Source organism: Drosophila virilis, chromosome 4 (genome assembly GCF_030788295.1).
Source record: "Drosophila virilis strain 15010-1051.87 chromosome 4, Dvir_AGI_RSII-ME, whole genome shotgun sequence".
Classification (NCBI taxonomy): domain Eukaryota; kingdom Metazoa; phylum Arthropoda; class Insecta; order Diptera; family Drosophilidae; genus Drosophila; species Drosophila virilis.
In genome coordinates, this window is record NC_091546.1 from 25776580 (window position 1) to 25790636 (window position 14057).

Genomic DNA, 14057 nt, shown 5'->3' on the forward strand with positions numbered 1-14057 from the left:
GTGGCTGCCAAAAGAAAAAACCTTTTGGTTCTTCGGTTCGCTTCGAACCAATGGGTTATCCCAAAGTTCGGGTTGTAAACTGGGTTATCCACATCTGTAAACCTTCTCTCGCTAAAAGTTCTTTAATTTTTTATCGGCTCAAGGCTTATCTCTTTATATATAACTATTTGTACTTGTTCAAACTTATTTGAGATGTTATTTGCATTTTTGGGAAATTCAATTTCTTTTTGGTGGACATCATCCCCTTGAATGAAAAACGCGGATCAATAATTGAACGAGCTTGAGCCTATTTTTCGGCCTCAAGCCTTAACTCACTGAACTAAAATGATCGGAAATTGTTGATTACAAATCAAATCAGTCCTGGCTCATTATGCAATAGAATTAAAATCCAATTATTACAACCTTGTATGTGGGCGGAAAAAGGAAGAGAGCAACACTAAGTAGTACACTATTTTCTACCGACAGTTCCCATGTCAGGAGACAGTTCTTTAAGAGTTTGTAAGAGGATTGGCTTCGGCTTACTAATTTGTAAAGAGCTGTCCGAAGGTTTCACTTTACAAAAAGATGAAATGGCAACGGCAACAAAACAAAATTTAGATAATTTAATTGTTCAGTAAATTTGTCTATTAAGCAACAATTATGATTCGATTACAAGGCCATGTTAACACTAAGCACTTTTCGAGCAGTGTATTTGAACAGTAGATGAGTCTATCAGGAGAACGGTTGTTCCAATTTTCCGTCAATATGTGCAACGCGACTTTTGATAATGCCCTTTCTGGTGGTATGGCCCCTTTTGCTATCCCGACGGCGTCGGTAGTCGGTGCCGTAGGAGGACATGCAGTAGCAGGGTTTCCAACTGGGGCGTCGTTGCAGCTGACTCTGTTCATGTGGCGACCGCTCCGTGGTCCACACCGGTACGTAGTGCGTCCAGGTTTCACCATTGCGATAGATGCTGCCGACATCCGCGCTGGCATCGCCGCCGCTGGTGTAGACATGTTGCGGATAATACTGGGGGTAGCCAGCCAGGCCTGGCCTGGAACCACCTCGACTGCTGGCGTCGTAGCCGCGATGCTCGCCGGAGTAGTTGGGATTCCACTGTGACTTGGGATCGTAGGGATTTCTGGACGTGTGCTTGGAATCGCTGCTGCTGCTGGCACGACCCTTGTAAATGGGCACACTGGCATCCTCTGGCATTGGTCATGTGGGGAGAAAAGTGTGGAAATGCATGCAGGGAAAGTGGCCAAACGTTCACTTACCCTTCTCGCCGTGCTGCTGTGCGGAGCTCGTCTCATTTGCGTCCCCCTCGGCCGTAATTTCGAACGTGATATCCGTGTGGATGCCCACACGTTTCTTGTGTTTACCCAAATCCGTTATTTCGACGCTCTCCTTGGATTCTATTTGAAAGTTCTTCTGAGTTAAGTCTCATTTGCCTTTCCCTTTGCTTTGTCTGTGCTTTGAGCCAATTTAATTACCTTTCGTTTGCTGCTGCCCGTCACCCGTATCGACTGTTACACGCACGCCGTGTATCTTCGGCCGATTGCCACTGTTTCCTCCAGCACGACCTGTGCCTTGATCATACCCACCGCTTCCCTGCTGCCCCTGTCCCTGCCCCTGTCCCTGCCCCTGGCCGATTATAACTGGCACACCAGTTTGGTTGTTGCTGTTGCTGCTGCTGGCGCTCTCCATGTCATCGAAATCCAGCTTGGATGAGACTTTATTCGCCTGACCTGGTTACGCCAATAGGGCCATGTCCAGCAACGATATTTGTTTTCGGTTTAGCATAGAAATTAGATTTAGCAGAGAAATTTAATTTAAGTTATGCAAACACTTCGACACCCTCCAGCTCAGTCCAGCCCCACCCAAAAGAACATCAGCTGAACTGGAGCGTGTCCACAGCTGCAGCCCGCGGCGAGAGCATCTGTAAGTGGAGCAATTAGCTCGCGCTGACTTATTTATGGATACATCTCTCGCAACCACACACAGTTGACTGCTTCCCGCGTGGACCTTGCGCACTTTGACAAATTTTAATTGCACTTCAATATGCAAGGTTTGCATTTCCAACTAAGTTTATATATGGGGCTGCCATAGATGGGCTCAGATTGCGCTTAACTTTATTTTTTATAATCAGATAAGCTATGGAAAAAGTTGGAAGATCGTCGTTTTATCCTGCTCGATTTTAAACACTTAATTGGCATGTGCAAAATGCCTTTGAAGCAGGCTCTACCCAACCCTAAGATTTGCTACTTGAACGAGCCTTACCATAAAGGCTACTTTACAGAGATTTTAAACAGAGAATTCATGAATCATAGATGCATTCGAGTTATTAGATTTTAAATTAAAGAGTTAAAGTAGACAAAGCTTTAAATCAGTGAAAAGAACCCAATTCATATTGGATAAGGGTTTAATTAATATATAAATCAAAGTGAGCATCAAAATTATTGTTATCGCCCAAATATTGATTCAATCATTAGCAAGTTTATGACTAGCTTATGTATTGAAGTTCCTTTACCGCTTCGGGGAAATATTTGGCTTAATATATTTAGGGTCAGGTTGGTGAAAATTCCCAAAGTACTGGAAATACCCATATACAGTCAATTTATTTGCGTGGGTGGCCTGCTGAGATTGAAATCATATCCAAAATAATGACAGCACATGTGACTAATTGTTAAATGGGCAATTAAGAATCCAATTTGCTTTACAACCTTGCGCACAATGATGAGTTAACAGAAAGCAGCAACATAATCCAAAATAGGCTACAGATCCAAGGAACATTTTAGCAAACAAACAAAAAATTGTTTTTATCTTTTGAACAAGTTCGAGTTTTTTGTAATTTTATTTTTATATTTTTTTCACTAACACTTGACTTGTGGGATTTTTCAGAGAACTTAAGTTGGACTGAAGCGCGTCTCATGTGCGCACTTAAAAACCGCCGCCAAACGACTAAAAAAAAAGGCAAACTCAAACCGACAGCAAACCGATTTCAAATATCTGCCGAGATTCATTAAAAAATTAACTAGCCAACTGTTCAGTTGTTCAGTTGTTCAGTTGTTCAGTCTCTGCTTAGATTGTTTCAGTCTCGGTTTCTGTTCTGAGGTTGACGTTTGAGCTTTTTAGATAACATCTTGACGGGGTCTCTAAGTGAGTCGCTGAGCTTGTTACCGGACTGCAGTTGCAGTTGGTCGCAGGGGGAGCTTCAACTTGAGCTTCAGGCCGTAATGCGTATATAAAGGCGAACCCCTATACCCTCCCCTTACTAAATTGCCAGTAATCGGCTGGCTGGCATCTTTTTTTTTTTTTTTTGTTATTGTTTTATTGAAGTTTCCATTGTAGTACGTACGAGTATGTATCTTGAAGATTCCATTGTGTCTGCCGGAGTTTTTTTTTTTTCTATTAAAAGTTGAATTTTTTTTTTTTTGGTCTTTTTCATAATGCTCTCATCGTTAATCATGAGCTGCGATTCGCGTAGCTGCCACAATTATATTTTGCGGCAATTTTGACAGCACAAACGATTATCTTCATTAGCCGCCGGACCACCAAATAAAATAACATCAAAATCACATTCAAGTTCAAGTTGAGCTTCAAGTTTATTGCGTTGCGATTAGGGTAGCTCTTAGCTGATCCCTTGTCTACCCTCGGTAATCCCCCGTCTGCATTAATGAACTATTTGAAAGAGCCAAACTTTTGTCTGAACCACCCATTTGGGCGCTGTCTTGCGCCAAATTGCATTCGAACCACACACATGTTGGAATAATAATGTCAAGCCAAACAAATGTAAGGACCATAAATTCTTTCATTCGATGCCGCCAGCGCCTTCGGCAAGGGCTCTTTAGTTATGGCCCGGCTCCTGGGCAATTAATTAGCAATTGCATTTGGTGCTGTCATTACGTGTGATAATTAAAAGGGCGCACGAGTCGGCCAAGTACTCAACTGGGGGGCATACAAAAGAAATTCTGGCCAAATGTATGGCCATAAATTTGATGACCCGGACTTAGCCTGTTTCGGCCTGGTCCTGCCCTGAGCTCAACTGCAAATGCACTTTAATCTCGAATTTATCAAGTGTAATTGTTCTGGCCAGGGTTGGGTCCTTCTAATGGGGATGAGATTATTGTTGCCCGTAGCCATAGCTCCAACCTTGCCGCACACTTTTGTAATCTGGCGGATTAGAAGCGCACACCCAATACACACCAAAACAACACCCACATTCGAGCTCATGTGTGAGTGTGGTGTACGTGGTACGGACATGGGTTGGGCCCCGTTTTGGCTTCGGATGCACTACGTGCAGATCCATTAAACAGATGGATTTCGTTGTCAACATTTTTAATATACTTTTGCTGCCCGGAATGCCTCTGGTTCGAATCTCAACTGGCTGTCGGTCCGTCGCGCCATCTGTCCTTCTGGCATCTTTTGCTGGGCTGCATTTGCATAAAGTTTTGCGCCGCTTGCAACAACTTAATTTTCATTGTCTGTATGCATTTATGTTGCACTTGCCGCACAGACTGGAGTCACTCGAGTGTAGCTGGTAAGTTCAAGTGCGTCGCCTTCCACTCAAGATACCTTTCAGCTTGGCACAGCTTTGCTCAATACCAGCTGAGATATTAAACAGCAACGCTCCAAATATATTGCTGCATACTTTTGGGGATGTGTAATTTTATAGATAATATAATCGACTTACTATGTTCTCAATACATTTTTATATCAAATAAAACTGTACTTAAATTTAGTTAGTTTTTTTATTGATGCATTGTTATCTGCTTAGCTGGCTCGATGTTTGATGGTTTTTTATAAATATTGGCAATATATTTCGGTGCCCCTTTGGCAACTTCTTTTGTCTGCACTCTCTGACTTAGAGATCGATCGTATAATATATATAATTCAATTTATAATAGCACTATTTTACCATTCCAAATAAAAGAAATTGGCTGATAAATATGATTTATATTATACAACAACTGCAACTGGATTTAGCACAAAAACTTTAAGTGAGTCTTTGTTATCATTAAACAAACAAATGGAGACTCGCTGTACTTCTTTTTATAAATATTTTGGAATAGTATGTTTCACTAGTCAAAAAGCTTTTTTATTGCCAAAATATACAAGTAAATAAACACTATAATCAAAATATAAGAACATTTTATATGCTAATTTTATTTCCTGCTACGATTGTTCCTTACTCACTTATTTTATTATTTTAAGCAAAAAATATGCCTACCACAAGCTGTGTGCTGGCCAAAATGCGATATTTAAAGTTATTTTATCGGAAACAGGCAGTTTTCTGTTGCATCAGATAAAGTGAAATATATCAAGTTTTTTGCTCATAAATGTTAATTACACAAACTACAAACACTAAGCACGCAAACACATATACATTGTTGAAAGCCTGTTCAGATACGACATGTTTGGCCAACAAAGACTATTCAGACACAAGGACAGCCTGGCAGACGAGCAGATAGAGTGTGGCAGACAGACAAAGGAGCAACTGCCAGAGCATGTGGCCAGTTTACAAACAATTAAAATGGCAAAATCAAAATCGAAATATACAAATTTATGCGTCTAGCTGCCAGAGCCATTTTACAATACTTACTACGAGCACAATACTGAAAATAAATTGCACAATTTTCGGAGGGGGCCAACGCACAACTAATGAAATAATGGGCCAGCTGAATTAAATTATGGCCTTACAACTCCCAGGAGTATCCCGACTCCGACGCGCAGGTCCGCACAATAACTAAATTTGCACCAAGGTAAAGGAAACGAAAATTTTGATTGCATTGTTGCCAGCCGCTTGATATCCACCACCAACACCAACACCAACACCGTCATCAAAACAAAATTCATGCCACCAACCACCCCCAGAGCATCCGGTTACCCACAGTGATCCGACGACCCATCACTCGATCCGCAGCCGACCTGGGTCACCCCAAACCCCGGGCACTCATTGACTATTCACACTCATGTTTTTCATATACAATCGCCCATATATGCACCGTCCGTCGCATTATAATAATATTTTATTTTCTTGTTGTACCGCTTTGCTATATAAAATTTTTATTATTTGCTCGTTTACGGCTTTAGCTGTGGAATTGTCGTTGGGTTCTCCGGTTTATCGCATCTCATTTCTCGTTTCTCGTTTCTTGTATAGTGCGAAATTATCACAAAACGCATTGAATTTTCTTTTATTGTTGTCGGGTGTCGGACACCCACCCCCGCCGTTACCCACTGCCTCATTTCACTCACACCCTCAACCTCACTTTCACCCTCACCTTCGAGTGCAGTGCAGCAGAAGCCTGCCTCCCGCTCCCAATCTGCCGCTGCGTCTGCGTCTGCCGTCTTATCGTTTTCCGTTTTGAGTGCACAACGCAGACACCATCTCTGCTGTCGCTGCGGTTGCTGCTTGGCGGGTGGCATAGGCCAGTACAGTGGTTCGAAAGCGATCGAAAAATGTGCTTGAATCGACCTGGAAAAGTAAGACGGAATTGCAAATACTTAACGAGACAAAAGATAGATAGATAATAGCTCAAATATGCGACTTGCCATTTCTATACACACAAAATATAAATATACAAGTCCGATTAGATACGGGCTTGATAATAATAAGTATGGTATGGTATTGTATTGGTCTGGTATTGATTGTAATGGTATCACATTAGTAGAAAAATGTTCAATAAAAACAAATTTTTGGTACGATTTGCCGATTTGTCTATACTATATAGTGGCCCGATGTTGTATAAGCATTGCTTACATTTTATTAGGTAAACATTATTATTAATACAAGAACCTCAGGTTTGATCAATAATACAGTTGTGATCATATAGGATATGTTTCACCTGTAACAAGGAAGGAAGCTAGAATGATTCGTGACGATAGATTTATAACTTTTCATAGACACAGACATGCGGACTTGGCTATATCAACTTGTCTGTTGGATATATACTGCTTGTTTTAAGCAAAAATCGAACATTGTCCCAATGTGCAAGCAGGGACTTTTTTGCACATTCTCATCTCAAAGCAGGTTACTGTGAGAGCAACAAATTTGGTTTAGGGCTCTTAAAAATGAAAATGGGCTCAGCTACTGCAGCTGCCGTTGTTGTTGCTGCTGCTGCTGCTGCCACGACTTGTTGTCCATCGGAACAAACTGCCCCTCCTACCAGTTGTCATCTCCGCCCATTGCCCGGCACTTAGCTGACAATGAGTAGTGACAGCTCCGGGGACAATGGTGGGCCGGGATGGCGCTCTTTCGAGAGCCGCTTGTGGTTTCTCCACAGACTCCGGCACGTCGCCCGTCTGCACGTCTGCTGCATCTGTCGCATGCCGGAACTAAACAACAACAGTGGCACCCAAGAGACGAAACCCACCCCCATCTAAACGGATGCTGGACAAACCAGAGCCAGAGCCAGGGCCCGATCCCGATAATGATGCGTGCGCGTTCGGCGATTATGATGGGTTTGATAGAGACGACAACTACTCGACTTGACATGCATGATTTAGTACGTTGTTACAACCCGCCCAGCAGTCCGCAGTCCGTGCTGGCCCTGCCATCCCCCGTAATTCTACTCGACTTTCGCCTCGTTTCCATTTCACAAATTGCAAATAAGTCGCCGGGCAGTCGCCGTGTGACATTTCTCGCAAATTATGTTTTTGGCGAGGCCAGCCAACCTAATCCGATTATTGTCTACTCCTGACCCTAGCCCCAGCTCCATATGCGGCTTGGGCTGCTGCACTCGCTGCAGTTTTGTAATGCTGCCAGCATATGGCAAGAACACGGACAGAGGCATTCGCGAGCATTGTCCTGGCTAGGATTCGGGTCTACACACACGCCTCGTAATTGGATTTCGATGACTGCAAATTGGTGATAATTTCGATTTGCTTCCGGGCAGCGAACGTGATTCGACGCAGTTCGCGAAATTTGAGCATCTGCGCCAAGCTAGAATCCAGACTCTTTATGCCGGGTCGTGACTGGATGAACATGGAATCGAATTTCGACAAAGCAAGCCACAAAATATGCCAGACCGGCAAAACACTGCCGCAATGGCTACATAATAGCTCTAGCTTAGGTCGAATATGAGAACTAAGTGAAAATTTATTTCGCAAATGTTTCTTATTTAGGCAATTGAGGCGTTTATCTAAAGGTGAGGCCTTTAGTTCAGTCCCGCTTGATTTTAACTTTTCTAATGCCATGTGCTTTTTAAACATTCAAAAATTATGCCTTTCTGTCTTTAATAGTCAGTCGGAAGAAGAATATGAGCACGACAATAGAAGTAGCATTTGCAATCTCTAATATCGAGTATGCTTTTTGAGTCTAAGCTTTATTCATAGTAATTTCTTTATAAATATTATCTATCAGTGTTGAATGTGAATCTGAAATACCTTTGAAGTCACATATTCAACTTCTTGAAACAATTCTGAATACTTCTAAGATCCTAGAGGAATAAAGATACGTATAACTGTGGATTGACTTAACAAAGCCTCAATTTAAAGTAAAGGACATTAAAGTACGACCTGGAAATAAAGTCAAAGATTTAATATTGGCTCTGTACATTTTTTTAATCCGCAGTCTTCAAGTTAGATTCGCCGAAATGACCAGCTAAAATGCTGATATTTTTGTTTGAGACCGTAACAAAAAATTAATCTTATATTCATATATATTATATTATCTAAAGTTGTAGTTTGTCAATTGGTACATTAGAAAGATTGTCCAGTTTATGCAATTTTCTTTCTTATATATTTTGACATTAAAAAAAACCTATTTCTTATACTTTTTCAACAGTTGATATTTTCTTCTGCGTCTCGAAAGAACGGCTGAAACTATAGACTTGGCGCAGCTTCAACACTTTCGCTTTCCCAAGCCGCTTTGAGGTCTGGGGCTCATTACGTTGGATTGTGCCCACGGGGCGTTTCGTGTCAATTTATGCAACTCTCCTTCAATTTCCGGTATATTAAAGCAATTTCCAGCAGAACATCCACCGCAGTTTGGATTCTGGACATGGTCATAAGTTAATGCATATGAATATGTGAGTGGAGCGAGTGTGTGTGACGGAAATGCTCCCCAGGGCATTGAATCAACCAGGTTGTGTGGGTCTGCATGCCAATAGCAAAGCTGCACGGATTTAATTTCAAGTGCTAAAAGTCTTCGCCTGATCACAGTTGCCCAGCAGCTTTTCAATCTCTTTGCGCAATTTTCCACCTAAATCAGAGTTTAGCGCCCCGCGGCGAACCCTTTGCCGCGCCCCTATGCAGGAAGATACATCCACCGATGAGACGCAATAAAAATTGTTCAAAAACTGCGTAAAAATGTCAAAACGTTTTAACGCCATTGGAAGCAGCACAATAAAAATGAAAATGAAAATTCGTAAGCAACCAAATGCAATTTATCTGCCGGGTGGGTCTTCAAGTGACGCTGCTGCACCCAGGGGGACTGTTTGATTTACCGTCAACAGGAGATTAAAAAAAAAAAAAAAATAAAATACAACAAAATTCAACGTTATACCCAGAAAGTGAATTAAGAACTTGTGTGGTGGAACGAAGCAACCAATCGGAGGGTGGTTTGGCTAACCATTGAACAGGATGGGGGGCAAATTGAGTTGCAACACTTGGCAGGTTTTTATCTACGCACCACAATCAACCAGCCTGGCAGCCAGTCGGGCAGACGGGCAGACGGGCAGCCGGGCAGCCGGGTGGGTCGCAGGTCGCTGCACAAACCACTAAACTGGCTTTGGCGGCGAGCTGACCAACCAGGAGAACGACTGACTGGAGCAGCAGCAGGAACAAATGTTTTGTGTTGGCTCGCGCTGATAACAAGATTTGTTTTTCAAAATTATGGAGGGTCGTATTTAATTACGTTGAAAAGCGCAACACAGCCACAGAAACCACTCTGGCCATATTCCTAGCCCCACCACCAACTACTGTGCCAGTCCCAGGCCCAGTTGCAGCCCCAGCAGCGCGGAAATTTAACTAAATTAATTTTAAAGTGTGCTCGTTCTTCGATCTGTGAAAAATGCCGGCAGCAGTCAGAAGTCAAGCCCAATGCTTGATTTTGGCCAGATACGGGAAAGGCAGACTGACAAACAGGCAGACAGTCAGGCAGAGGGGCAGAGACACACCCTCTTACACGCATACGCAAACGCATCCTTAGACAAATGTTGCTGCCAGGACAGACGACAGTCGGGACTCTACATGGATATTCCATTAAGCCAGGCGGCGGATTGAACAATTTTCACTTTATGATTTATTGTAATGAGCTTTTTATTTACGGCCGCTTGTTTCAACATTGAAAAATGTCTGCACGATAGAAGCTTGTTTTGAAAATTAAAAAATTAATTAGGCATTTATCATTTGTCGCATTCCCCGTCGCGTTGTTAAAATAGAAAATCGCTAACAGATGGCCCGACTTTGAGGTAAAAAAAGGGTGAGTGCAAGTAATTAATATCAATGTTCATCATATAGAGGTTGCAAGGTACTGGAACTAGTCTACTCTATCCAAACGACCTTGAATACATGGAAATATTTTGTAAGCCTTCAAAATTAGTTTCCAGTGTAGTAGCTCGAGCTTGAGTAAGTGTTAAAGTTACTAAAAATCCACAATAGTGTAGTATAGCTAGAACCATACCGATTTTCTTTATTGCATAAAATTTCGAACCTAATTGACGATAATTTTCAGTTAAATATAACCTAAGCAACCGAACCAAAACAAGTTTGTCAAAAGTTGGAAGAAACTTGGAACTGTCATTAATGCTTGGCGCTCACGTCTTGAATATCGGCGGCCTGGCAGCGCGGAAAGACGCTGCTCTCGTAGGTCGGCACCATGTACTTGATGTTGATGAAGGCATTGGGTCCCCCACAGAACTCGAGTAGCTTCAATGTGTCCTCGATGACATCGCCAATGCGCTTGCTGCGATCAGGATCAATGCCCTCGCCCAAATTCACATTGACATTCTTGTAGAGATTGCATACGGCCAGCAGTTGGCGATAGAAGGGCACCAGGGCCTGACCGACGCAAGGTCCTAGTCGTTTGCAGGGATTAGAAAAATATTAACTTTGTATTAGGAAGCACGACCTACCCAATCGCACCATTAGCTGCAGCACCTTCAGGGCCGAGATGATGATGCCCTTGTCACGGGTCTGGAAGGCGCGCTTGAGCGGAAGTATCAGCTTGGGCAGCACTGGGAGCACTTTGTGGGGCTGTCGCATGATCAGATCAACGGCTGCATTGACCGCCAGCAGGCGTGTGTCGCTGTCTATGTCGGCCAGCCCGTCCAGAAAGATGGGCAGATAGTAGCAATAGTCCAGATCCTCGGGCGTGCAATGCCAGCGTAACGGTCGATCCTTGGTGGGGTCCTGCTTGTTGCTGCGCCCAGAGAGAGCCACGGGAATGTCGCCGCGCATAAAGTAGATCTTGAAAACGGTCTCCTTCACCGGCTGACGCTTGAATATATCAATTCTGTCAACACACAAGCACGTTAAGGATTAACCTGTAGCTATCCAATATAAATGCTCACTCACTTGGTGGGCGGTTTTACCACTGTGCCCTTCTGCAGCGCCTGATAGGTAAAAGCGGGCACCTCACGCTTGGCCTGAGCAGTATGAGGGATTTGATGAAACTATGCTCAATCAACCGTAATACTTGGCGACTTACCCGCTTGGAGCGCAAGTAAAGCAGCTCGCGACATACTCTGCCCGGCTCGTGAATGCGCTTGGCCCGCTCGTGAAGGTCCGGACACTTTTTGTCATTCATAGTTCTTTAAAAAAAAAAAAATGTATCAGATATATAATGCTCGCACAGAAAGTATTTAAATAGAACAAGACTTTTTGAGACGGCGACCAAAATGTTGTTGCTTGAATGGGCTACTCTGTGCGATTGCCAAGGAAATATGTATTAAATTGTGTTGGCCCGCTTGGCCTACTTGGGCAACAACCTGCCCTGGCAGAGAGCGAGACCTTAAGCGAACGAAATACATTGAATAAATTTTCATCTCTATATACATATCTGTAATATTTGCTTATCAAGCCGTCGACAGGCAAACAGCAACAACAAAACCCCGCCCCACAACAAATTTGCCTGCCAAAGCGACAGGATGTAAGCGGAGGGAGCTGGGGAGGGCGTTTAGCGCCTCAACACCTAAATGTCTCTAAAGACTCATAAAGGGAAAGTGCAAACATTTGCGCAGTTTATCATCTTTTTCCATTTCCATGTTACGGCAACTGTAAATATTTTGTAACGCCACCAATTACCTTGTCTGTCTGGGAGCCCAAGTTTCCGCCCACTCGCCCACTTTAACCCCGCATCTCTAAGCGCATTAACCTACTTTGGTCTCTTCTGGGCGCGAACGAGACACGTGACTTGCCTATCTATCTATCTATCTATCTATCTTTCTAGCTGCCTGTATGTGTTTATTCCCCGTCTCTGGATTCGACTGCGCTCTTAATTAATTAAAATTCAGCATGCGAATTAGGTTTCATCTGTGCGCTGCCTTCTTGGCGTTGACTTTTTAATTACCCACGCACAGGTTTTCACTTTCATTCAACGCCGTTGCACGTCGCGATTTATCCGTTTTAATAATGCGGCAGAGGCCCTGCGCCCTTAACTTAACCACGCCCCGGCATGTAAATTGAGTTGGAAGCGCTTAGGATAATGGGACATAAGCCAGAGGCAACCGAGATGCCAAACTGACGATATGCGATTGTTGGCTTGTTAATTGCTGAAATTGCAGCGATAATATCACAAAAAACCTGGTTTTATGTGAGGTCTAGAATTTCAAGTAGAATTCGAGTTGATCAACTTGATACTGGGTCGTTTTAGTAGCATTTGTTTCAAATATGTCTGTGATTTAAAACAGATGTAGGTATTATTATAAGGTTTATTTATGCCTACTATATGTTAATGGCCGTCTGTTACTTACATGCTCTTATTAGCTATTTGTAATAAATTTTATCTCATTGTCTCAGAGAAGGCGGCGCATCTATGTGAAGCAATAATTTAATCTAATATTGAGCATGAATCAGAAAAAATAAAGAGCTTTTAGAAAACATATTTGTTGAAATCAACGATCTTTGCGGAAGATGTGTGAATATGGAACTCCAATTAGACTTGTTAGAAAATGTTAAGGGATTAATAGGATCACGCTAGCACGGTCATAAAGTATGGAGAGCCACGGATTACCAAACATAATCATTTGATCAACTAATTTCGACATGGGTTCCGGACGTAGAACAAACGCAATTGCGCCAATCCTGTGCTGGACATTTTAATGTTACAAATAACCACACGCTGTTAGGCTCGGTGCAAACAAAAGGTCCTCTTGAAATCGGCCTGATCGTAATTTATTGGCCCAAATGAAAAGCATTTCCATGAGCCCGTTACAATAAGGTCGAATTCAAACAAAACGTTAGTCGGTTCGGGGGCCCGGTTCAATGATGTCCTTTGGTTTGGGTGCGTTTGTCTAGCTGACACTTTCATTAACAAAAAGTCAGAGCTATGACAATCAGCCCCGAGCTGGTGTGTGTGTGTGTGTGTGTGTGTGTATGCCTTGTTGTTTTTGCATTGTTACAAAGTGCAGCGGGTGTTGGGGTTGGGTCTGCCTGTCACACCTCTTGATGGCCATACATCCGTCTCCGTCTCCGACTCCGACTCCGATTGTCGTCGGACATTGCTGCACTGCGGCACGTAAATCTAAACAGCCACTGACAGCTTTCAACTCGCCTCCTGTACCCCCTGATCTGCCCCTTCTTCGGGCCGACCACACCGTAAGCGCCTTTTTATGTAGCTCGAAATGTGCAATCCGGGGGCTGAACCAAATCGTTGGACGGCTGTCACATCTTGAGCGTTCCACAAGCCATATATCTATATCCTGCACACATATATATATATTAGTCTATGTACATGTGTTAAGAGCTGGGTTTGCATATAGCCGGGTTGTTTGTCTGAAATTGACAACGCTTGTTGCCGCTCCTGGTCAACATCATCGTCATCATCATCATCATCGTCATGCTGCTGCCCCCGAGCCGGAGTGGACACTGCCATCAGTTGTTTTTGTTTTGTCACCATCCTCGTTGTCTGTCCGGGA

The 14057-nt window shown here is 43.2% G+C and overlaps 2 protein-coding genes across 3 annotated transcripts; both read right to left on the reverse strand.

The window, feature by feature from the left end:
• Window positions 1-580: 580 nt before the first annotated feature.
• Window positions 581-2942, reverse strand: LOC6633992 (uncharacterized). The gene is made up of 4 exons (XM_002057623.4): window positions 2703-2942; window positions 1473-1727; window positions 1257-1394; window positions 581-1187 (listed from the first exon to the last, which is right to left on the reverse strand). Exons 1-4 carry the CDS (start codon window positions 2770-2772, stop codon window positions 712-714), a joined length of 939 nt encoding a protein of 312 aa, XP_002057659.1. The 5' UTR covers window positions 2773-2942; the 3' UTR covers window positions 581-711.
• A 7639-nt stretch (window positions 2943-10581) lies between these two features.
• LOC6633991 (parkin coregulated gene protein homolog) lies at window positions 10582-11934 on the reverse strand. 2 transcript variants are annotated; one of them, XM_015169831.3, is made up of 5 exons: window positions 11800-11934; window positions 11630-11732; window positions 11497-11567; window positions 11055-11434; window positions 10582-10997 (listed from the first exon to the last, which is right to left on the reverse strand). In XM_015169831.3, the coding sequence occupies exons 2-5, from the start codon at window positions 11726-11728 to the stop codon at window positions 10723-10725; spliced, it is 825 nt and encodes a 274-aa protein (XP_015025317.1). In that variant the 5' UTR covers window positions 11729-11732; window positions 11800-11934; the 3' UTR covers window positions 10582-10722. The 2 variants fall into 2 exon arrangements, with proteins under 2 accessions (XP_015025317.1, XP_002057658.1); XM_002057622.4 differs by having other exon boundaries at window positions 11630-11844.
• Between the last annotated feature and the right edge of the window lie 2123 nt (window positions 11935-14057).